Genomic DNA, 26,533 nt, shown 5'->3' with positions numbered 1-26,533 from the left:
CACAGCCTATCACAGAACATGACATATCATAGGAAATCAGTAAATACGTAATGACTAAGGCATAATTCAGTTAATGAATGAAGAAATAACGTTTTTAAAAAACGAAATGCAATTTGGAACAATTTAAAAACCAAAACAGTACTGACCTGGTGTTCTCATTATATTCGAAAATCTGAACCTTGGCCATTGCACTTGGACTACTGTCATCACTTCCTACAGCTATCATGGGGGAATGAGCACGAGAGCTAAAAATAAGTAAAAATATTTTCATGATTAAATTAACATACATTTAATTCAGATAATTTTTTAAAACTGGCATCAAGCAGCTCTATAAGCTCTACAACCCACAAGTCAGCAAGACACTACTGTGATTAAATCCCTGCCATACATCCAACAGAGACAACACCTTGGAAGGGTGTGTCCTTCAGAATGATCAACATGGGAACTGAGGATACCATTGCATTGTTTTTACCACATTTATTTATAGTTGAGAAAGAAAGCAGTTTTCCCAAAAGAAAAGGTATCAAACATTCAATAGATACTTTTTTTTTAAGGAGGGGGATCGAACCAGCAACCTTGGTGATACCAGCACCACACTCTAACCAACTGAGCTAACCGGCAGCGCCATCATTCAGTAGATTACAAAAAGAAAAAAACACCTACAAGGTCTTCAAATTTTTCTTCTTGAAAGATTTGGTCATTAACTATGGAATGAGAAGTAAACCTATGGTGATCAAATTCAGGACAAAAATATTTTAAGTACTTTGTACAAAGTACCAAACCCCGAAGGAAGGAAGAAAAACAGAAAAAGACCACCCCTCAGGAAGGCATGCTCCCCACATCACTCTCTACTCTAGACCCATTTTAAAAGGCAAGAGATAAGCAATAGAAGAACGAACTCTACTAAACTCTAGGTTAAATGGGTTTTTCTTGTTTCTATGCCTGATTACCTAGATATTGATTTCCTTTGCCTCCCTTATCCAGATTAAGTAATATCTCTGTGAATATGACACCCTTGTTTAACCTTTATGAGTTGATCTGCCAACTCATAAAATTGAAGACAAAAGGTGGTAAATGGAAAAAAAATACAAGATTGTTCTTTATCACTAAAATTTATGATAATGAATCGAGTCACTGTGGGGTCCAGAACAAGTCACCCCAAGATATGCCACTATAGTACAGATTGTTTTAAGCTAAAGGCAACTTTAGCCTCAGGTTTACGAGAAACTTCTGGCCCCCTTCACCCCAATTACCTAGAAGAATTTGAATTAGAGGCCTTGTCCATAACAGATCATCAGAGATAACTTCTGACATGTCTATACAACAGTGCAAACTTCTATTTACTAAAGGTCTGCTCTTCTTATCCTACATTGATCTTTTGAAGGCCCCAAGGCACCTTATCTCATCCGTAGCTCTGTCTCATCTATCCATGTTCCCTTTCTATCTCTGAACCTCTCATGCATGTAGAGTCTGTGATTCTCATGTATGCAGGGTTCCCATACATATGTATGTATTAAATCTGGTTATTTTCTCTTGCTAATCTTAATCCGTCTCACGTCTATTTGATTATTAGACCAGCCAGAAGAACCTTGAGGGTAGAGGAAAGTTCATTCCTCCCCCACATCATCTACTATAAAAAAATATCAGGTAAATTGAAAAGTGCTATAGTAATAAAATAAAATTACAAGTTATTTATAATTCTTGCCCATTAAAAGAGATGTAAATTCCACAGTAGTTTCAGTATGTCACAAACTCTCTTTTTAAATGTCCTATAAAAATAACTCGTTTTTAAAATATTAAATGTTTGAGCAAGGACCAAAAGTACATTTACAGTAACATATTCTGAAACTACTGAAAATGTCTTTTAAAACATTTTTTTTTACTAAAGTTTATTGGGGTGACAATGATTAGTAAAGTTACATAGGTTTAAAGTGTACAATTCTGTAATACATCATCTACATATCACCTTGTGTGTTCACCACCCTGACATTTTTCAATCAAATTATAAAACATCTAGAAAACAGAATTCAGGATTACCTCATTTGTACATCCAGAAATAACATGTTCACATTTTAGATCATTTTATAAATATACCTCAAACATATAAACAGTGAGAAAAACCACCTGGCTTTTTCTGAACTTTCTGTTGACTATGCTCTCTTTAAAATAGTAGACTGCACCTTCATGTCTTTCCCCTCCCTCCTAACGTCCCATGAAAATGATGAAAGAATAACACAACAGTGCCAGAAATCAGTGAGCCTTCAGAAATCAAGAAACTTGGAAGAATTCCAAAAAGACAGGAAGCAGAAGATCAGACAGAAAAAATGCACTATAAGTAAGGAGGAAATTCCAGAAGCTCCAACCTCCAATCAACAAATGCAAAGAACAGGAATGAGTCATGGGACAATTATGAAGTGATTCATTTAAAGAACTGCAATCAGAAGATCCCCCAAGGCTTGCAACTGACTATTCTAGGCTAAAAAAAAAAGTCGGAGGAGGGACCTTAGTAAAATGATTTAGAACTTAGGAAAGCGGTAACAACTTGAAATAAAATAGTACTCCAAAATTGGCAAGGAAAGGGATAAGAAGGAACAAAATACATTAAAGTGTTCCATCTCCAAAGTCAAAGTCCTCCCGACTTCGGCAATTTGGGGATACTCCAAGCCTGCCAGTTCCCTCGTTGTCTACACTCACTACAGAGAAACCCACTCTACCTACTTAGATGAAACTCCGCCAACTCCTTTTGTAAGACAGTGAGCTCCGTAAGAAAACAGAGCACCTAACAGAACAAATACCAGTTTTCTCGATTAGCTGTAATAGTCTCTTGTTTATAAATATAAATACGTAAGCAAAGACTAACACATACTTAAGGAAGAGTAAAGATGAAGACCAACATACAAGTACACAGACCTTTGAGAAAACAGATATAGCCCATCCTCCTCATTTGCAGATTCTATGCTTGTAAATTGACCTGCATACTAAAATTTATTTGTAATCCCAAAATCCAATACTTGGTGTTTTCATACTCATTCATGAACATGCCTGAAGTAGCTCTAAAAAATTTGAGTCGCCTGACATACATATTCCATGCTGAGGTAGAACAAGGGGAGGCTCTGCCTTCTTGTTTCAGCGCTTACACTGGAAACAAGTGTCTCTTTTGCACTCCATTTACACGTTTTCTGCATTTTGTGCTTTGTATTGGTGAAGGAATAATCAGAGAAAAGGAAAGACTTCTTAATTAAAAATGATTGCCAATCCTCCACCGCATCCCTCAAAACAATCAATGGATGGTATAAAATGTGTACATCAAGAACAAGTTGGAGATCTGGGACACAGAGTAGTAAGTCTCCAAACAATTTTAATGAAATGGAGAGACAATCCAGGAATCATTGAAAGTGAGTTTCAGAAAGACAAAACTGCCCGGTGGCTCGGGCAGTTAAGAGCTCCATCCTCCTAACTCCGAAGGCGGCCGGTTCGATTCCCACATGGGCCAGTGGGCTCTCAACCACAAGGTTGCCAGTTCAATTCCTTGAGTCCCACAAGGGCAGCGCCCCCTGCAACTAAGATTGAACACGGCACCTTGAGCTCAGCTACCGCTGAGCTCCCAGATGGCTTCAGTTGGTTGGAGCGCATCCTCTCAACCACAAGGTTACCGGTTCGACCCCCCCCCCCCCAAGGGATGGTGGGCTGCGCCCCCTGCAACTAGCAACGGCAACTGGACCTGGAGCTAAGCTGCACCCTCCACAACTAAGACTGAAAGGACAACAACTTGACTTGGAAAAAAGGCCTGGAAGTACACACTGTTCCCCAATAAAGTCCTGTTAAGACAAAACCAAGACAATAAAGTATCAAAGAATCATACGAAATCGTCAATTTGAAACAATTTTATTTTGAGAAGGACCACTAACCATCAAGCAGGATGACTCAAAAATGACCAACAGCTAATAGTGTATGTCTACATTTACTTTAATGGTTTTTTTTAGGGGGCGGGGGGAGCTGAGGGGTGAGGAAAAAAGGCATGTATATATGAAACAAGAGTAACTTTGAGTTATTATAGCTGGGTGATGGCTATTTGAGGATCTATTATAATTCTACTATTACTTGTTGTATATCTAAAATTTTCCCTAAAAAATGTTTTAAAGAAAAATTACCTAAAACATCCTGATTAAATTTTAGAATTCTACTACGTCAAACCACATACACAGCAATTCCGGAATGTTTAATGCCCTAAATGTGAAAGGAAAAACCAACAACCGTTCAGGATAAACTTGACAACCTCAAGGTGGGGAAGAATTTCTCAAAACACAAAAAGCACTGCAACAATACATTGCTTATAAATGTGGCTATTTTAAATTTCAGAACTTTCTGTTGACTATGCAAAGTCATCATAGTGTCAAAATAACAAGCCACAACTAGGAGAATATATTTGCAATAGAGCTCAAAGTAGTAAGACAAAAATGCTAAAAACTTTGAGAAAGAACAAGCTACATACTAAAGAAACAGCACCATAATGATCTTGGACTTCTCATTAACAACACCTGACATTAACAAGATTCAAGAACAATAGCTTCGAAATTCTTACACTTTGAAATAAGAACTCTAAAACTAACCAAACTACAATTAAGAATGGCATATAATGAAGACATTTTCAGCGATATTAGAATTCAAGGAGTTTGCCATCCATCCCGTATGAAAAAAAAATTATTTTAGGAGGTGCACAATCAAAATGAAAAACAAGAAAAACCTCAAGATAACACATGATATAAAAATTATGACAAGCAAGTATAACCCAGAAGTAAAGGAATCAAGAAAGAAAAAAAAAAGCATCCATCAGAAGTTAACACCAGATTCTGTGTGAACAAGTTTTCATGAAATCCATTAGATTTGTAGCTACAATGAATATTTACGTAATCTACTATTGTACATTTGGTTGCTGCTTAAGTTTTGGAATCAACTTGTAGTCAAAAGAGAAAAAAAACTTACAAATATTATTAAATGTCAGAATGTAAATAAGACTTATAAATCTTGCCAGTATACAAACATAACAAAATATTAGGAAATGGAAGGGTAAATGTGAGGTACAAGCAAAATAAGCCAATCTCCTTTTTTTAAAAGGTAAGTCATTATACTCTAAAAATTGATAAATCACTATGTAGAGAAATATATCATTTGAAATTATGATACTACCAATATAACTAAAACAGTTATCAACATTTCCACAAATAAGATGTCTAGTGACACCCTGAGAAACAGAAAGCTTTGTAAATGTGCTAAATTCACCTTTCATATAGTGAGTATAGATACAAAGCAAGAACCAGAGGTATAAATCATTTAAAAACAAAATATTAATTACCAGAATTAAAATCTAAAAACAGCACTATTAATAGCATTTGTTTTTAGGAGATAAGGGAACTTTTACTTTTCATTTTGTATTCTTCTAGATTATTTGAATTTTTTTTTACCAACTGATTCATTATTCCTTTAATGTTGAAAATAGTTTAATAAAAAGTAACTATGGTGTAGTCTCAACAGTCACATTCATGTATCAGTTAAAGGAATAAGGTAGGACTGACCAGGTGTACTAATACACAGGAAAATGCTCACAATGTATTTCTAAGTGAAAACGGCAACTGCAAGAAGGAAACTTTAGGTCTATAAATGTCTATGAGCTTTAAGTCTACCTGTACACAATAGTATACATCTGTGTATATTTGCAGGTATTTGTGTTTATAAATACATGAAATATTTATTTGTATATTCATAGAAAAAGTCCAGAAGGTATGCACCAAAGAATTTCAAATGCCTGGCTGCTTCTGTGCAGTAGAAATAGGGGGATGAGGCAGGGTGGAGAAGGGAAAATTTTTATTCTACATATAAATTTTTAAAAATAATGAAAATGAAGATTTCCGGTCAAGATGGCAGCGTAGGTAAATGCTGTGCTTTCCTCCTCTCATGACCACATCAAAATTACAACTAAACTAGAGAACAACCATCATTAAGAATCCCCTGAAGTCTAGGTAAACAGAAGTCCTGCAACTAGGATGTACAGAAGCAGCCACATTCAGGCTGGTAAGAGAGGCAAAAATGCAGAATGGGCAGCTCCTGCACCTGTGTGTAGAGGTTAAAAATTGGGAGGGATATCTCCGCTTTGCAGGTCCCCCTGAGGAGCAAGGAGTCTCAGCCACACACCGGGCTCCCCAACCCAGTGCTCCAGTGTTGGGAAGAGAAGTTTGACAACTTCTGGCTGTAAAAATCAGTGAAGATTGTGGCTGTGTGAGAGGAAGGGCTGCTGAGGTCCCAGGCATTCCTCTTAAAGGACCTGCACATGGACTTACTTGCTGACAGACTCACTTGCTCTGAGCTCCAGCTCTGGGGCAGTAGCTCCAAAGGCAAGAGAGACAAACAGGAAGGAACCAAACAATTGTCTGGCTTCACAGCAAGGGCTGGAGGAGCAGCTTCTCCCAGACAGAAACGCTAGCAGAAGCAATTCTTCCTTTGTTGAGCCCTTTCCTTTGAGTTCTGACAATTAAGTTCACCAACTTGTTGCAACGATGTTGCTAACCTTTTTTTGGTATCAGAGGAATTATTCATTATGAATTTGTACCAATTTCACAAACAGTTAACCAACTTTACTATTTGGAAGTGCTGAAAAGGCTGCCATGAAAAACTTACACGAACGACCTGAACTTTTCACCAACAATTCATGGCTCTTGCATCATGACAATGCACCAGCTCACACGGCACTGTCTGTGAGGGAGTTTTTAGCCAGTAAACAAATAGCTGTATTGGAACACCCTCCCTACTCACCTGATCTGGCCCCCAATGACTTCTTTCTTTACTTGAAGATAAAGGAACTACTGAAAGGAAGACATCTGGATGACATTCAGGACATCAAGGGTAATAGGATGACTGCTCTGATGGCCGTTCCAGAAAAAGAGTTCCAAAATTGCTTTGAAAGGTGGACAACGTGTTGGCATTAGTGCATAGCTTCCCAAGAGGAGTACTTCGAAGGTGACCATAGTGATATTCAGCAATGAGGTATATGTAGCACTTTTTCTAGGACGAGTGGTGAACTTAATTGTCTGACATCATACAGACACAGGCAACTGCCTTATCTGAGTCTCCATCAACCTAGCTAACATCACCCTGCTCAGGTGAGTCTCTGAGATCCCACCCTACCCAACTTGTAGGCCCATCCAAGCCTCATGCAGTGTGGCTTTTCCATACGTATAACCTGTCTTGGCTCTTGCTTTAGACGTTCCCAAAACCTCTCAAAGGTTCAAAAACCCCAAATAAGCAGCACCTGTCCTCAGCATGCCCCCATTTCTTGCTAAACAACCCCACGCCTGGAACTAGCAGCAGCCAGCCTCGGTTTGCAGTTTAGTCTCCCAGGCATTTCCAACCCAGTGCAGGTGGCAGCCACCTGCACATGGCTTTGCGGCTCATGCCAGATGGCCCCAGGGCAGAGCACAGGCTGAGGCTGAACTTGGCTTGTAGTGGGGCCACTCCCAGGAGACCCATCGGCCAGGGCGGGCTTCAGACAGAACCAGAGCACCACTCGGCTGCCTCCTGAGACGACACACCCAAAGGGCCAACTGGGAGGCACCAGAGCATGTCAAAGTGATTCCTGCTCCGTAGGTTACGCCCTCCACAACAGCTCCTCCACTGCAGTCACAGGCAGTCCTCACAACCAATCAGCCTACAGGTAAATCCCTCCCACTGACATAAAAACAGCAAACAAGGCTCAATTACACATACATTCCACAGAAGGGACACACCTGCAGTACCTGGCTCAGGTAACCAGGGACACTGCATCATTTGGCCCTGCAGGACACCCACTACATACGGACACTCTACTAAGACCAGGAGACATAGCAGCCCTACTTAACACATATAAACAAACATAGGGAGGCAGCCAAAATGAGGAGACAGAGAAATATATCCCAAAAAATAGAACAAAGCTCCAGAAAAGACCTAAATAAAATGGAGATAACTAAACTAACAGATGCAGAGTTCAAAAAACTGCTTATAAGGATGTTCAGTAATCTCAAGGAGAACTTCAATAGAGACAGGAAACATAAAAATGGTACTAGAAAACATAAAAAAGAACCAGTCAGAAATGAAGAATACAATAACTGAAATAAAGAATATATTAGAGTGAATCAACAGATTAGGTGAAGCAGATGATCGAATCAGTGATTTAGAAAGTATCACAGGGGCCAGCCCAGTGGCTCAGGCGGTTAGAGCTCCATGCTCCTAACTCCGAAGGCTGCCGGTTCGATTCCCACATGGGCCAGTGGGCTCTCAACCACAAGGTTGCCAGTTCAACTCCTCGAGTCCCACAAGGGATGGTGGGCAGTGCCCCCTGCAACTAAGATTGAACACGGCACCTTGAGCTGAGCTGCCGCTGAGCTCTTGGATGGCTCAGTTGGTGGGAGTGCGGGCTCTCAACCACAAGGTTGCTGGTTTGACTCCTGCAAGGGATGGTGGGCTGCGACCCTGCAACTAGCAACGGCAACCGGACCTGGTGCTGGGCTGTGCCTGCCACAACTAAGACTGAAAGGACAACAACTTGACTTGGAAAAAAGTCCTGGAAGTACACACTGTTCCCCAATAAAGTCCTATTCCCCTTCCCCAATAAAATCTTTAAAAAAAAAAAAAAAGTTATCAGAAAACACCCAATCAGAATAGCAAGAAGAAAACAGAATACAAAAAAATACGGATAGTTTAAGGGGCCTCTGGGAAAACATCAAGCATACCAATATTCACATCATAGGGGTACCACAAGGAGAGGAGAGAGAGCACGGAATTGAAAATCTATTTGAAGACATGATGATGGAAAACTTCCCTGATGTGGCGAAGGAAATAGACATATAAGACCAGAGTCCCAAAGACGAACTCAAACGGTCCCACACAAAGACACATCATAATTAAAATGCCAAAGGTTAAATAAAGACAAAGAGAGAATCTTAAAAGCAGCAAGAGAAAAGCAGTTTGTTACCTACAAGGAAGCTTCCATAAGACTGACAAGCAGTCTGATTTCTCAACAGAAACTTCACAGATCAAAACAGACTGGCACAAAACATTCAAAGTATGAAAAGCAAGGACCTACAACCAAGATTATTCTACCCAGCAGAGGTATCATTTATAATTGAAGGACAACTAAAAAGCTTCCCAGATAAGACAAAACTAACGGAGTTCATCACCACCAAACCAGTATTACAAGAAATGTTAAAAGGACTTCTTTAAGAAGAAAAAAGAAATAAAAAGTATGAATAATAAAATGGCAATAACTACATATCTATCAACAATTACTTTAAATGTAAATGGATTAAATGCGCCAATCAAAAGACATAGGGTGGCTGAATGGATAAGAAAACAAGACCCTTTCGTAAGCTTTCTACAAGAGACTCACTTCAGATCTAAAGACACACACAGATTGAAAATAAAGAGATGGAAAAAGATGTTTCATGAAAATGGAAACAAAAAGAAAAAGCTGGAGTAGCAATTATTTATACCAGACAAAATAGACTTTAAAACAAAGACTATAACAAGAGACAAAGGAAGGACCCAGTAATTCCACTTCTGGTTATTTATCCAAAGAAACCCAAAACACTACTTCAGAGGGACATGTACATCCTTATGTTCGCTGCAGCATTATTTACAATAGCCAAGATATGGAGGCAACCTGGGTGTCCATTAATAAATGAATGGATAAAGAAGAGGGAGTACAGGGCGGCCTATTAGTTTAGTTGATTAGAGCGCATTGTTACTAACAGCAAGGTTGCCGGTTCGATCCCCACATGGGCCACTTTGAGCTGCGCTCTCATTAAAAAAAAAAAAAGAGGGGGGGTACGTATATACAATGGAGTATCACTCAGCCATAAAAATAAAAAAAGAGATGAAATCTTGCTATCTGCAACAACATAGATGGATCTAGAGGGTATGCTGAGTGGAGTCAGACAAAGAAAAACAAATGCCATTCATTTCACTTATATGTGGACTCTAAAGAACAAAATAAAACAAACAAAAAACAGAAACAAACTTATAGGTACACAGAACATTTTGAGGGATGCCAAATGGGAAGCTGTTCAGAGGATGGGTGAAAAAGGGGAAGGCATTAAGAAGTACAAACCGGTAGTTAGAAAATTGTCATAGGGATGTAAAGTATAGCATAAGGTATCTAGTCAATAATATTGTAATAACTATGTATGGTGTCAGATGGGTACTACGTTCATCAGGGTGATCACCTCATGAGTTATACAAATGTCTAATCACTATGTTGAACACCTGAAACTAATAATATTGTATGTCAACTGTAATTGAAAAATAAAAAAATATTAAATAATAAACATGACTATTTAAGAAAAGCATTTTTAAGAAAATAAACCATCAAATGCTTACCTTAAAAATTACCAATTTATTTTACTAGGATTATATTATCAGAAGTTTGCTGTGTAAGCTTACCTGGAAGGATTCCAAGAAATACAACTACAGCTTAGTTTACATGAGATCTCATGTTGCAGAGACCACTGGCTGAGATTCATGACATCTGGTGCCTCATATATTCTTACTATACCATCTGCTGAACAGGTTGCTAACATAAGACCCATGTGCTTAGGAGCAAATTTCACATCAGTAACAGATGTTCTGCTATCCACTAGAGTAGTCCTCTTAACCTGAAAAAAAAAAAAAAATTTTAACAATTTAAATTATATACAGTAGCTTCCTCCCTTATCTCCAATTTCACTTTCTGTGGTTTCAGTTACCAGCAGTCAACCATAGTCGAAAAACATTAGACGGAAAATTCTAGAAATGAACAATTCATAAGTTTTAAATTGCATGCCATTCTGAGTACATGATGAACTCTCTCACCGTCAGACTCAGGACATGAATCATCACTTTGTCCAGCATATCCACCTCACTTCATCTCATCATGTAGACACTGTGTTGTATCATACATCATCACAAGAAGAGTGAGTATAATACAGTAAGGTATTTTGAGAGAAAGACCACATTCACATAACTTTTATTATAGTTGTAATGACAATCGGGGAAAAGACAGGGATGGACACGCTAGAATAGAACTAATGATTTTATTCAGCAATATCTAATCAATTTATTTAGCAATATGCAGTAGCAAAAGACAAAGGCAATTAACAGAATATGCTAATGACAGAAAGTAAAGGTGGTTAAGACTAAAATATGCCAAAGAAGCTCACCAAACCATAGGAAAAACAACACTAGAACAGTCAGGAATTAAAACCTTGCCAGGTCTGCAGCTGAGAGAAACTCAAGCGTCTCCTACTGCTGCTTGCTAGTTCCCAAGAATGCTAGTATGATGAAAAAAAAAAAAAAATCACCAAGGATGGATAACAAACACACTGCCAACTGAGGTCTGTCTTACATCTCCTTTTTTTTCCAGATGTACACTAGAGCCAAGCTCCTTGTTCCTGCCTCCCTCTCAAGGAATGACCAGTTCCAGGAGGGTTCGGCAGTCACTGTGATAAAAAAATATTAATTACTGTTAATATTTTACGGACAAATAATAATTACTGTTCTCACCTGGGACCACTGGCCCAAGGCCTTCCAAAGCCTGGCAATATGCCTGTCATGTCATTCTGATATAACTTAGTTACTTCTCCACCTCATTTGCTGATGTGGGCAAAACAGACAGAAAGCAACATCATCCCGTATCTCTCCTGCTAGGGAACTAGATGAGGGAGAAATTTTCTTAAACCTAAGCTAACCAATATCTCACACGCAGTCTCTCATGTGGGGAAACAAAAAGCTAACTAAAAGTTAACTAATACCTTACGTACAGTCTCTCACGTGAGGGAACCTCACAATGCCGTCTTTCATGTGAGGGAACCCCACATGCAGTCTCTCATGTGGGGAAACAGAGGAACAAAAATTAATCAAAAGCTAACCAATTACTCAAGTGCAGTCTTTCACGTGAGGGAACCCCACATGCAGTCGCTCATGTGGGGAAACAAAGGAACAAAAAATAACAAACAAAAACTCTTATCAGCCAATGAAAGCAAATTTTCCTCAACAACTTCCCTCCAATAGCATACTGTTTTAATTGTTCTAATTGTTGTTAATCTCTTGCAGTGCTGCAGTACCTGTAATTTATAAATTAAACTTTATCATAGGTATATATGTAAGAAAAAACATATGTATAGGGTTTGGTACTACCCAGTTTCAGGCATCCACTGGGAGTCTTGGAATGTATCTCCCACAGACAAAGTGGGACTACCCAAAATAAAGGATGGTACAGTGGAAAGAACACAGGCTATAAAATCACACAGAACTCCTCTGCCATTTACTAGGTAGGTATATTACCTTAAATAAGTTATTTAAAACCTATCTGTACCTCAGTTTCTTCCAAAGCACTTAGCAAAATGCCATACATAGGTGGCAATCAGTAACAAATTAATGACCTATAATTAATTATTCCATTTATAGCAGAAGACAGTAGGCTTTAAATTATGTAAATAGTCTCCCTTAATCGAGCCAGTCACTAAACCAGAAAATGATAGAATTTTCATATAGGTTAGGTATGCCCTGCAAGGTATTCTGAAAGCAGTAAATTAAATGAATTAAAATTCTTTAACAGTAAAGTGGAAGGAATGCAACTTCTTCCCTCAAGCATAAATGTCAGTTAACCCTACTTGGAGCACCACTATCCACTTTTAAGAGAAAGAATTTAATAGAGACCAAGAGGATGGTACAAAGCTGGCTTTGTGATAATTACAGAATTCCACAATAGCATTTACAAGTTCCTTTCTGGAACCTAGATAAGATGATTTTTGACTGAAAACAACAATAAAATTTAGAAACCAACAGTTTACTGTCTATGGTTACCAAAATGCATCTTAATGACTCTCAATATTAAAAGAACATTACATAAACTTCAAAGATAAAATCTTTGCAAACTTTTGTCTACAAACACCACTGAATAATTAATACCAACCAACACAAATGTTGAAATAAATGTATTAATGACAGTTAATTAAGTATAAATATATCTTTAAGATCAAATAAAAATCCTTTATATGTCACCACTCCTGAATCCAACCAATAGTACACTAACTGATTCATTTCAAACTGCTAGAAAAATGACTTCTATAAATTTCCCTTCTTTCTTCTTCTTAAGCAGTTGTTTGCTTAAGGACGCCCCAGTGCACACGCAATGAGACCAACCCCTGCCACCATAAAAAAAAGAGCTGTAAAACATATGAATAGCATGCAAGCTACAAACCTATAGTAATTTAAAAAGTATGGTATTGGCATAAGGAGAGACACAAAAACCAACAGAATAGAATAGAGAATAAACCCTCCATATATGGTCAAGTGATTTTCAATGAGGGTGCCAAAACCATTCAATGGGGAAAAGGACAATCTTTTCAATAAAAGGTGCTGAGAAAACTGGATATCCAGTGCTAAATAATGATTGTACCCTTACCTTAGACCATATACAAAAATTAACTCAAAATGAATCAAAGACCTAAATGTAGGAACTAAACTCTAACACTCTTAAAAGAAAACTTTGGGGAAAGTCTTCATGACATTGGATTTAGCAATTTCTTGAATATGACACCAAAAAAAGAAAACAAAGATAAATTAGACTTCATGAAAATTTCAAAATTTTGTGCATCAAAGGACACTAACTACCAAGAGAGTAAAAAGGCAACTCAGTGTGGGAGAAGATGTCTACAAATCATATATCTGATGAGGGATTAATATCCAAAATATATAAAGAACTAAAACTCAACAACAAAGCACAAACACCCCAAGTAAAATATGGGCAAAGGACTTGAATAGACATTTCCCCAAAGAAGTAAAAGGGTTCTGGTAACAATTCCAATGGGGAGGGTTCCCCCACACCAACAAACAATTCTTGGATACCAACAGATGCAAGGAGAATTCAACTAAATTCTGATACTGTCTATCTGGAGATAGCATCAGATTCCACAGGCTAATGGTCTCAGTCCTACAATACTACCCCCACCCACCCACAACTTCAGATGCCAGAAGCAATTCTTGTGCTTCTGACTGATTATCTATAAATCAGAGGCACCCAAGCTACTCCTCAGGTTTAATTAATTTGCTAAAGCAGCTCTCAGAACTCAGTGAAGCTTTTTACTCACTAGATTACTGACTTATTATAAAAGGATTGTAATGCAGGGTCTCAGCTCCCGCTCCCCACATAAGAACTCAAGATATGGTGAGGCCAAAAAGGAACAAAGGAGCCACAGATAGGGGAGCCATACCACTATATTCTCGATGACTGCTGGTCGACAAAGCAAACATCGCCAAGTACCCCGACAAGGGGTCTTCCTGCACCCCAGTCTTGAGGCGGCCAGGCGAGACACAGGATGTAGGATCAACATGATCCACAATGTAATCTGCTTGCTAACTGCACTTGCTAGCCGCAATCCGCACTTGCTAGCGTAGCCACGGCAGTTGTATTAGTGGCTAATGGCTAACTGGTTACAGCTAACGGCCAACTAGTCACAATTGAAGGCCATCTACTACCCGAGCCAGCACCTTTCCATGTGAGGTCAAGAGCCTGGAAACTGCTCTCTGGGATTCTGTCCCTACCATTACCAGGGTGTAATTCAGGAACAGCCAGATGGAAGAAATGCAAGGTATGGGGAAAGGGCACAGGACTTCCAAGCCCTCTCCAGGCACATCACTCTCCCCAAATCTCAAAGTGTTCTCCAACCTGGAAGCTCTCCAAACCTCATCCTCTTGGGTTTTATGAAGGCTTCTTTAAAAAGGCATGACTGATTAACTCACTGGCCCCTCCCCAGTCCCTGGAGGTTGCTGGGTGGGACTGAAAATTCCAACCCTCTAACTACTTGGTAGGCTCCACTAGCAACCAGCACCCATCCTTAGGTTCTTTACAAAAGTCACATTAACATAACAAAAGACATCCTTATCACTCTCAACACTTCGAAAATTCCAAGGGTTTTGGGAACCATGAATCAGGAACCATGGATAGATGAAAGCAAAATATAAGAAATATCTATTTGGTCATCTGAATGACCAATATCACAAGATATATAAATGACCCTTAGCACATAAAAAGATGTTCAACATCATTAACTATTAGGGAACTACAAATCAAAACCACAAGGAGAGGCGAGGCCAGAGGGCTCAGTTGGTTTGAGTGCGAGCTCTGAACAATAGGGCTGCCAGTTCGATTCCCGGCATGGGGTGGTGGGCTGGGCTGCGTCCCCTGCAGCTAAGATTGAGGACAGTGACTGGACTTGGGGCTGGGCGGCGCCCTCCACGGCTAGATTGAAGGACAACGACTTGGAGCTGATGGGCCCTAGAGAAACATGCTGTTCCCCAAAATTCCCCAATAAAATTTATTAAAAAAAAAAAAAAAAACCACAAGGAGATACAACCACACCTACTAAGATAGCTATAATTGAAAAACAGAAAATAACAAGCATTGATGAGGATATGGAGATATTGGAACTCTCATGCATTGCTGGTGGGAATGTAAAATGGTGCAGCCACTGTGGAAAACTGTTTACATAGCAGTTTCTCAAGAAATTAAACATAAATCTACCATATAACCCAGCAATTCCACTCCTAGGCATATATCCAGAATAACTAAACGCAAGTCTCAAATAGGTTATCTATATACCAATGTTCACAGTAACATTACATACAATAGATAAAAGGTGGAAACAACCCAGTTGTCCATCCACAGATGAATGGACAAACAAAATGTGGCAATATACACACAATGGAATATTATTCAGCCATGAAAGGAATGAAGTTGATATATGCTACAACTTTGACGGACCCTAAAAAATTCTGCTTAGTAAAACAAAACAGACACCGACGGACAAATATCATATGAATCCATTTATATAAGATACAGAGAGTAGTCAAATTCAGGGACAGAAAATAGAACAGTGGTTACCAGGGGCTGGAGGGGAAAGGAGGAGGTACTATTTAATGGTACAGAGTTCAGTTGAAAATGATGAAAAGTTTTGGTATAGATATCGCACGGCATTGTATAAACAGCATTGTGAATGTAATTCCACTAAATTGTACACTTACAGTTAAAATTATAAATATGTTGTGTATGTTTTACAATTTTAAAATGCAACAGAAGAAAAAACAGTACTGACAGCATTAGAGTTAGTGTGGAAGGCAGTGGGGAGGACTGGTCAGAAAACACTGTATCTATGTTCTTATAAAGACACGGAATACATGTGTATCCAAAAGGATACACAAAAAAACAGAAGAGGATGTTCTCACTGCATACATTTGTCTGTACCTTTTTAATTTTATACCTGTGGCTGAATATTTATTAAGAAAAATAAAGAGGGAAAAAAAGAAAACACTAGAATGGGTCTTAAAAGTAATCTAGTTCAATTCTCTCACTTGACAGAATAGGAACTTGAGCAGCAAACACATTATGCTCTTGCCTAAATTCAAACACCCAATCAGGGAAAACCTAGAGTTAAAGCAGAAGCCAATAAAGAAGGGTGTATTTTGTAAGAAAGAAAAGGTAACCACAAAAAAGAAAAAACATTTTTTTAAAGAATTTTAGAGTGTACTCTACAAAAAAGCAAATACACTGGATTCACCATGAAAGATAATTAAACAAGTCATGGGTAATCCTGAGTATCAATTCAGGATTAAATAAACAAGTAGGAGAAAAATACGGACGAAAGAAAAACGGGACTGGTAAACATGGAGAGGAGTAGTAACTCCTTACCAAGTGCCTGAAGATTTCTTGGAAAGACTAATGCTCCTTGGATGCTCATGCCACTCTCTGACCCAATTTCCCAAAAACGAACAAATATCTCACCCAATGACTCTGCCCTCGCAGTTTATCATTTGATTCTCCTACTATTTCTTCCCATACAGCAGCCGTTCGGTCAAAAGAACAGGAAGCCAAAACCTGTCCAAATTCAGGATGGGCCCATGTCACACGCCACACAGATCCACTATGCGTCTAAGGAATTAAAAACAAAAAGACAAAAAACTGAGTTTACTCATATTTCACACATATAAGATTTTACCTGAAACCGAATTACATATTTTTACTTCAGTAAGAGCAGAAAGCTATTAAATTTAACATTTAAATAGAAAGTTAAATTCTGGAACTTTTTAACTGCAACATATTCTATATTTAGCATTGGAGCCCTTCCGGAATCAAGTTCTTCTAACATTTTACTAATAAAGAAAAATCCAGCTGGATAAAGTTGATGTCTTCCAGTTCTAATAGTTAGAGACCTGCTTCAGAGTTTAGCCAGAACAAGCTTTTAAACAGATTCTACCAGTCCACTAATTTTTATACTTGCAAATTATCTCTACAGTAAACACCCACCTATTAAAATAAGACTGATCAAATTTGCTTCAAAAGCCTAACGTTATACAGAAACTAGAAAAACAAAATTCTTACATGATTCTGATATCTATCCAGACAAGACTATTCAGAAAGAGGCAGTGGGTGATCAAATACAGAGAAGCCCAAATCCTTGTATTCTAAGAAAACAATTTAAACCTCAGTAGCAGTATTTTTATACTATATGAAAAATGTCGAATTATTATTCTTCCACTCTTCATATTGATAACAAAAAAGAAAAGAAAAAAGGACAGACAGGTCTTAAAGAATTCACATCAACAGAATTTCACTTGTGTTTTCCAATAAAAAATACCCTATGACAATAAGCATCAGTCCACCAATTACATCTACAAAATTTGTTTCATGCTTCTGCATATCTAACACTTTTACACTCAACAATCTCAGAATACTTTCATAATCTGTTAATTTCTACGTGGAAACAACGTCATCATCCAAAAGTAAACTTTACACCCTTATTTTTTACCCTTTGTTTTATCCAGTCTTTTTCTTGTTTCACCTTTAATTCTTATTTATACAGACTATTAACTTTTTAAAAATGCATTAGGGCATGAGATTTTGTTAAAATGTCGGATTCACAGTGAAGTGCGATCTAGCTAAGTGCGATCTAACGAATAAGGATCACACAAAGATGTTCATCACAATAGACAACTTAAATAAAGCAAAACACAGTACACTTATTGATATATTTATGTTTTATTGCTACTTATGTTTTTAAAGAGCCTTTGAAAATATACCAAAGTATTTATGAAATATTTTGTTAAAATTTTAGAAGTAGGGGTTTTCTTTTGGAATGATAAAGTTTTGAAACTAGATAAGAGGTGGTAGCTGTGCAACAGTCAGTGCAGTAAAGGCCATTGAACTGTTTACTTTAAAATGATTAATTTTATGTTGTGAATGTCACCTCAATTTAAAAAAAAGAAGGGCAAAAGATTTAGATAGGCACTTCAACAAAGAAGATATATCAATGGTGAATAAGCACATGAAAATTTAATCAATACCTTTAAAAATTAAGGGCACATGGGCCGGCCCGGCTCCATGCTCCTAACTCTGAAGCCTGCCGGTTTGATTCCCACGTGGGCCAGTGGGCTCTCAACCACAAGGTTGCCGGTTTGATTCCTCAACTCCCACAAGGGATGGTGGGCAGCACCCCCTGCAACTAAGATTGAACAAGGCACCTTGAGCTGAGCTGCCGCTGAGCTCCCAGAATGGTCAGTTGCTTGGAGCGCATCCTCTCAACCACAAGGTTGCCGGTTCGACTCCCGCAAGGGATGGTGGGCTGCGCCCCCTGCAACTAGCAACTAGCAACAGGCAACTGGACCTGGAGCTGAGCTGCGCCCTCCACAACTAAGACTGAAAGGACAACAACTTGAAGCTGAATGGCACCCTCCACAACTAAGATTGAAAGGACAACAACTTGACTTGGAAAAAAGGTCTGGAAGTACACACTGTTCCCCAATAAAGTCCTGTTCCACTTTCCCAATAAAGTCTTAAAAAAATAAAATAAACTTTAAAAAAAAAAAAAGCAAGAAATAAAACTATGTATAAAACATCACAGCCATTAAAAATATGTAAATGAAAAAAGAAATACTAAAATGCTAAAAATAGTTATGTTAGAATGGTATGGAATTACAAATTTTCTTACTCTCAAATTTTCTAAACTGTATTTCTGTTATTTTAATAATGAAAAATGTAAAAATGTAAAATACCTTTTTAGGAAAAGAAGTATAAATTTTATAATTGTCTCAAAGCTGAACACCAAGTCACTGATACTACCAAATAAATAGTAAACATTTCAATTTTTAAAAATCACTGTAAATATAAATACTAACCTTCCAGCTAGCAGTACAATGCCAATCTCCATTTTCACTTTTATCCCAGACCTATAAAAAATTTAAAAAGATATTTTATACCAAGAATCCCTAAAAAGTAATGTGAAAAACATTAAGACTGAATCAGTATTAGGGAAAAGGAGATGAACATGAATTCACAAAAGAATACAACCAGTACATTAACATTCATTCATTCAATGTATTTACTGAGAACATTATATGTGTCAAGCACTGGGCTAAGCACTAAGGGGAGAAAGAATCCATGCTCTACTAGGTAATAGAGACAATTACAATTACAGTCAAGTCTTGTCATTCGATGTAGTTATGTTTTCTGTGTTGCCCTGAACACTAAATTAGTGAATACCAAACCACTGCTCCAAGGGGAAATACCAGGTGAAAGTCATAGGAGCCTCTGGTCACAACATATTTGTCAACCAATCAATACATCACCTTGTTTTCTGTGTATATCTGTTTTAAGACACTTTAGTCAACATTACTGATTCATTAACATTGAACTCACAGCCAACAGCACTATAACTCATACCTGAATGAAGCTTCCCTAATACACATTTTTCCCTAGAGCACATCACATCCTTTTTGTGCTTAGGAACACTAAACAGTTCTTCAGCACTACACTTAGGCATCATTTTAGATAGTGAAATCACCAACAAAAAGAACAAAAATGTGAAAAACGTGGCAATAGACAATGAGAAGGACACTTGTTTATAGTATGATAGGCAAAATTAGAAGGCAGTATCACCCTGTTCAACTTCAACTAGAAACGTGCACATTAAGCAACTCCAATTTTTTACCACTCTCCTCATGTCAGCAAATAATTGTGAAGATTTCCAGGTTATAAATAAATTTTAGAGTAAGAAAATTCAGAAATACAAAATCTGCACATAATGAGGATCACTTATATGTGTAACAAACAAAAGCAAAATATTAAACCTTACTACCAACAAAAAATACAGATTACAATAACAACATGACATTGTAGCCTGTTTAAAAAATGTAATGATAAACAGTATGGTTTTCAAAACACTAAGAACAGAATTACCATATGATCCAGCAATTCTACTTCGGGGTTTATACTCAAAAGAGTTAAATGCAGGGTCTCATAGTGAAAGCAGCATCATGGCAGATGGAGAATTCCATCATGGAGAACTCTTGGTATTTCACCTTAAAATTATAAGTCAGACAAATATAATTCAACGAAGGATCCCCTGCTCAACATACAAACAGGTCTTTCATGAAAGATCCTGAATAGCCACAGCAATCCTGAGAAAAAAGAACAAAGCCAGCAGTATCACAATGCCTGACTTCAAATTATACTACAATGCTACAATAATCAAAACAGTATGGTGTTGGCAGAAAAATAAACACACAGACCAACAGAACAGAAATGAGCCCAGAAATAAACCCACATACATACTGGCAATTAATTTTCAACAAAGGATCCAAACTACACAATGGGAAAAGGAAAACCTCTTCGATGAATGTTGGGAAAATTGGAAAGCCACATGCAAGAGGATGTAACTAGAGTGTTGACACCATACATAAAAATTAACTCAAAATGAATTAAGAGACTTGAATATAAGACCTGAAATAAAATGCATAGAAGAAAACATACATACTAAACTTATGGACCTTCGTCTCAGAGGGTTTTTTGTGAACTTGACCGAAAAGTCAAGGGAAGTAAAAACAAAAAATAAATCAATGAACTACATCAAACTAAAAAGTTTCTGCACAGCAAAAGAAACTATCAATAAAACAAAAAGGCAACCAACTGAATGGGTGAAGATATTTGCAAACGATACCTCTGATAAGGAGCTAATATCCAAAATATATAAATAATTCATACAACTCAAAAACAAAAAAGAACAAATACAATAAAAAAATGGGAAGAGGACCTGAACGGATACTTTTCCCAAGAAGACATACAAACAAACGGCCAGCAGACATATGAAAAGATGCTCAAATTCATGAGCTATAAAGGAAGTGCAAAACAAATCAAAACCACAATGAGATACCACCTCTCATCTGTTAGAATGGCTACTATCAATAAAACGAGAAATAAATATTGGGGAGGACGTGGAGAAAAGATAACCCTAGCACACGGCTGGCAGGAATGTGCAAGCTCGATGGAAAACAGTAAAAAATTAAGAATAGAACTACCTTACATGACCCAGCAATACCTCTTCTGGGTATCCACCCGAAAAATTTGAAAACATGTATTTGTAAAGATGTACATATTTTTAAAGATATATGTAGCCCTATGTTCACTGCAGCATTATTCACAATAACCAAGACATGGAAATAACCTAAGTGTTCTTCGATCAATGACTAGATAAAAATGATGTGGTACACTTATACAATGGAATACTACTCAGCCATAAAAAATAAAATGCTACCATTTCTGCTAACATGGATGGAGCTTGAGTATCATGCTAAGTGAATTAAGTCAGAAAAAGACAAGAACCATAGGATTTCACTTATATGTGGGATATAAAACAGAAAGCAACAAAGAAACTCATAGACACAAACAACAGTATAGTGGTTACCAGCGGGAAGGAGATAGTGGGGAGGATAAAGAGGGCCAATTACATGGTAACGGAACGAAACTAGACTTTGGGTGGTGAGCACACAAACCAATATACAGATGATGTATAATAGAATTGTACACCTGAAACATGTTATTAACTGCTACCCCAATAAATTTAAAAAGACAAATAAAAGGAAAAGTCTCAAAGAGTTATTTGTATGTCCACATTCATAGCAGCATTGTTCACAACAGCTAAAACGTAGAAGCAACCCAAGTCCACGGACAGATAATAAGTAAAAAGTGGTATATACAATACATGTAAGGAAATATTTAACCTTAAAAAGGAAATTCTGACATATGCTACATGTACAAACTTCAAAGAATGCTAAGTTAAATAAACCAGTTTAAAAAAAGACAAATGTATGATTACACTTACATGAGGTATCTAGAGTAGTCAAATTCATAGAAATAGAAAGCAGAATAGAGGATAGGGGGAATGGGGAGTTACTGTTGAATGGGTAGAGTTTCATTTTGCAAAATGAAAAAGTTTTATAGATGGTGGTGATGGTTGCAGAATATACCTAATACCACTTAACTGTACACTTAAAAATGGTTAAGATGGTTTTGTTATGTGTATTTTGCCACATAAAAAATTTTTAAAGAAAAATTGTAATAATGCCCAACATAGAAAATGATGCTATCAAATCAATACTCACACTGGCAATGTATAGAACAACCTTCAAAAAGGCAATTTGTCAATTATTCTCAAAAGCTTTTAAAATATTCAATAATTTCTCTACTGGAATGAGCCTAAGAAAATCATCCAAAATATATAAAAAACTAAATTAATGAAGATCTTCATTGCAACAGTACTCTAACAGACAAAACCTACGAACTGAAAGATCTACTAAAAAATTCAGTAATAAGTGGACAACAAAAAAAAGGTATGGGGCCGGCCCAGTGGCTCAGGCGGTGAGAGCTCCATGCTCCTAACTCCGAAGGCTGCCGGTTCGATTCCCCCATGGGCCAGTGGACTCTCAACCACAGTTCAATTCCTCAAGTCCTGCAAGGGATGGTGGGCTCCGCCCCCTGCAACTAAGATTGAACAGGGCACCTTGAGCTGAGCTGCTGCTGAGCTCCCAGAATGCTCAATTGGTTGGAGGGCGTCCTCTCAAACACAAGGTTGCCAGTTTCGACTCCAAGGAATGGTGGGCTGTGGCCCCTGCAACTAGCAACGGCAACTGGACCTGGAGCTGGGCTGCGCCCTCCACAACTAAGACTGAAAGGACAACAACTTGAAGCTGAACAGCACCCTCCACAACTAAGATTGAAAGGACAACAACTTGACTTGGAAAAAAGTCCTGGAAGTACACACTGTTCCCCAATAAAGTCCTGTTCTCCTTCCCCAATAAAAAAATTAAAAAAAAATAAAAAAGAACGTACTTATTTCAAAAAAAAAGTATGGACTATTCAGTTAACAGACATTAATGCAATATCCACAACAGTCAAAAAGTAGAAGGATAAACAAATTGTGGTGTATACATGCAACAAAATTATTCAACCCTAAAAATGAAATTCTGATACACTGTACAAATATAAATGAGCACTGAAAATATCAAAGTGAAATAAACAAGACACAAAAGGACAAATACTGTATGATTCCATTTATGAGGTACCCTGAATAGTCAAATTTATAAAGCGAGTTGGAGGTAACCAGGGGTTTGGGGTACAAGGGAAGAAGGAGTTACTAGGTACAGAGTTTCTGTTTAGGATGAAGAAAAAGTTCCTGAAATGTACAGTGGTTATAGTGGCACAACAATGTGAATGCTGTGCTTAACAGCACTGAACTGTAATGTACACTTTCAAATTGTTAGTTTACCACAATAAAAAAATAACTTAAAAAAGTAGTGATTCCAAACCTTTTACAGGTTAAAAACACTATATTATTCGATGGATTTGCGGCACTACTCCTTTTTAAAAAGGAAAATTAGTTATAACTATCTTTTTGAGGGATCAATGGTATCAAACTTGATGGTTAAAAACAAGTAAATAGTCTTTCAGCTTTTCAATTATTTTGGAGTTGTTGAAAATTCAAATACTCCACACTCCAGCTTTCACCTTCAAGTCTATTATCGTTTACCCTTTATCTCTTAAATTCCTAAATCCCAAATAGTATCATCTTAGTATAATAGAAATTCTTATTTTCAGAGGAGTATACTGACGTGTAAATAAACTTTAAGAAACACACCCTCCAATTCCTCGAGTGAGGAACTTCATTGGATGTAAATGAATCTGTAATTTTCTTTCATCGCGAAACAACGTTAACCTCCTATCGGAAAACAGAGAGAAATAACCTCTCCAGGTGAGGGACGAGGCACACAGAGCTTGAGAACACTACCAACTGACTGTCCTACAAGACCCAAGGCATAGCCCCTCTCACTGAACAAGAGTGGTTAACTTATTATAGATACTGCCAGAACTCCGCGGACAAACCAACCCCCCTGGGGACTAGGCTGAGGTAGCTCGCTGAGCCCCGCCTCAAAGGACCCGATACTTGCGCACGCAGGAACTCGGAGGGCTCCCAGCGGCCCCCGGCGGCGGGAGCGCGCACGTGACCAAGAGGCCCGCCCAACCCGCCCGTTCTACGCACGCGCAGGGCAGCACGCCCCCCCCCCCCCAGGCGGCTGTGACCCCATAGTGAGGGGAAGAGGATGCTATTCAAGGGGCGAAGCAGGCCCCTTGGCCGAGGTTTGCCGCCTCCCTGGGGCTCCAGGTCTTGTGCCCGGCAGTGCGCCTCAATATCGGGAATGGTCCCCTTTCCACGCGCGGGTCCCTCCGCTCACGCTCCCAATCCCCTCCTTCCCGGCTCAGCCTCACCCCAAGGTTCCGCGCGCACCTTGACGCTCTGGTCGCTGGAGCAGGTCGCCATCCGCCGCCCATGGAAATCGAAAGAGACATCATGGATGAGATCCTTATGGTCCGCTGCGATGCTGCGTGCCACAAACATGGCTTCCGCCGGGCACGCACCTCTTCCGTCTGCCCCTCTGGCGTCTGAAGAGGACGGCCGCGGCAGAGCTGGCCCGCAGTCCACCCAGACCCCGACGCCGGGACGCGCACGTCTCGTTGTGCCTGCGCGCCCCCCGGCCCGCCCCTCGTCCCGTCATGCCCCGCGAGGCCGCGAGCACTCCGCCTGATCCTCCTAAAGGAGATCTGCGGTGGACAGCCGCCAAGCTCAAGCAGGTGGGCTTTGCGGTGCTGTAATGAAAGTAAAAAGAACTCATTGTTAAAGTATCGAAATTAATAAAAATGAAAAAGTTAAAATGCTATCCACAGTCCTCAATCTTGAGGCAATTTGGGTCAACGTTTCGATTAGTTTCCCCTCTATACGGGCTGAGTGCTCAGAGTGAGTGTAGAAGACGGGCTTGGATTTGATGAGGAACAGAGCTTAGCTGAGGCAACTAAACAGCAAGGGAAAATGGAGAGACGCCTAAAGATTTGACTAAGGCATCCAGGCTTAGGTAGTAGCCGATAAACGCAGACAGGACGGATGGGGTTGAGCAGGAGAAAGTGAGGGGTTACGGAGGTCGAAGAGCAGGTGTGAGGGAGAGAGGAGGTGGAAGATCGGAAGTAGTCAAAATGTTTAAAGATTTCACATGTAGAAAAGGCTTGGAGGTAGAACAGACAGGAACCAGGATGAATGCAATGAGATACTAGGAATTACAAAGTTCTCCAGGTAGCAACTTAAATCACCTAGAAGGACAGGATCCGAAATGAACGGGAAGAATGATGAGCCAGAGTTCTCAATGGAGCAGCAAGTCAAATGGGCGGGGTGGGGTGGGGGAACACTGTGAAGGACACCAGTGAAGAAGTCGCAAATCAAGGGTTCAGCCAAACCCAGTAAGTGGAGGCATATTCTGCAAAGAGGTTAGCAATTTAGAGGACTTTGTTTATCAGACATTCCAGAAGGCTTAGTGATAGAGTCACTTAGAATAGGAAACAGTGGAAGATTGGGTGAGGGAATGAAAGTAAAAAAACAATAATAATTGAAAATGAGCCTGCCAAAGGGGGTTTGTAGTATTTTAATTTTAACCAGGAATGACAAGAAAGTGGGGGCATGGTGAGATTAGCAAACTAGAAAGTTTTCAAAACAATTAGCCCCAGCTGTCCCCTGATGGATTACATAGAAACCAGCAAAAGGAGATGGAGAAATGAGCTAGCTTTTCTGGAATTTTCTTTACTTGCCTTTTTTTCCACTGAATATGAGTGATAAGATTTTATTGGTACTTTAAAAGACAGACCTCAAACCTGTGAGTTGCAGGTATGATAACTAATAATTGTAATTGCTTTAAGATCAAAGACTAATTTCTAAAGAACGTACTCACGTCTATAAAAGTCTACTCAATTTTTAAAAGCTCCAAAACTTTTAAAAAAATTTTAATTTAAATATTTTTTAAAGTTAAATTTAGAGACAGTAAACAAATCAAAGGTTACCAGAGATTATCTGGGTGGGGGATTAAATAGATGAAGCAAAGGGGATTTTTAAAAATAGACTTTATGTTTTATAATAGTTTTAGGTTCACAACAAAATTGAGCAGATAATACATGTGTTCACATATACATACCTACCCTCTGTAGGTATGCTTCCACGAAGATGTGCTTCCACGATATGCAGATTATTTTGAGCTAAAGGCAAGAGACATTAGGGGCTCAAGGGACACTTCTGTCCCTCCCCTTTATCTAGAGGAATTTGAATTA

General features: G+C 38.6%; 1 protein-coding gene across 3 annotated transcripts in view; it reads right to left on the bottom strand.

The window, feature by feature from the left end:
* SEH1L (SEH1 like nucleoporin) overlaps positions 1 to 24,936 on the bottom strand; it is a 35,883-nt gene extending 10,947 nt beyond the window's left edge. Inside the window, exons 1-5 of one of the 3 annotated variants that reach the window (XM_081078507.1) lie at positions 24,675 to 24,936; positions 19,234 to 19,284; positions 16,844 to 16,990; positions 10,468 to 10,679; positions 147 to 245 (exon numbers count right to left, since the gene is read on the bottom strand). In XM_081078507.1, the coding sequence (XP_080934633.1) occupies positions 147 to 245; positions 10,468 to 10,679; positions 16,844 to 16,990; positions 19,234 to 19,284; positions 24,675 to 24,785 (620 nt within the window). In that variant the 5' untranslated portion in view covers positions 24,786 to 24,936. Of the gene's footprint in view, positions 1 to 146; positions 246 to 10,467; positions 10,680 to 16,843; positions 16,991 to 19,233; positions 19,285 to 20,293; positions 20,416 to 24,674 lie in introns of those variants that run through there. The other 2 variants (XM_081078505.1, XM_081078506.1) reach the window with 2 other exon arrangements.
* Between the last annotated feature and the right edge of the window lie 1,597 nt (positions 24,937 to 26,533).

The sequence above is a fragment of the Rhinolophus hipposideros genome (genome assembly GCF_964194185.1).
Source record: "Rhinolophus hipposideros genome assembly, chromosome: 17".
Taxonomy (NCBI): domain Eukaryota; kingdom Metazoa; phylum Chordata; class Mammalia; order Chiroptera; family Rhinolophidae; genus Rhinolophus; species Rhinolophus hipposideros.
Note: the sequence above shows the minus strand (reverse complement) of the source record. Positions and strands in the feature narration are given on the sequence as shown.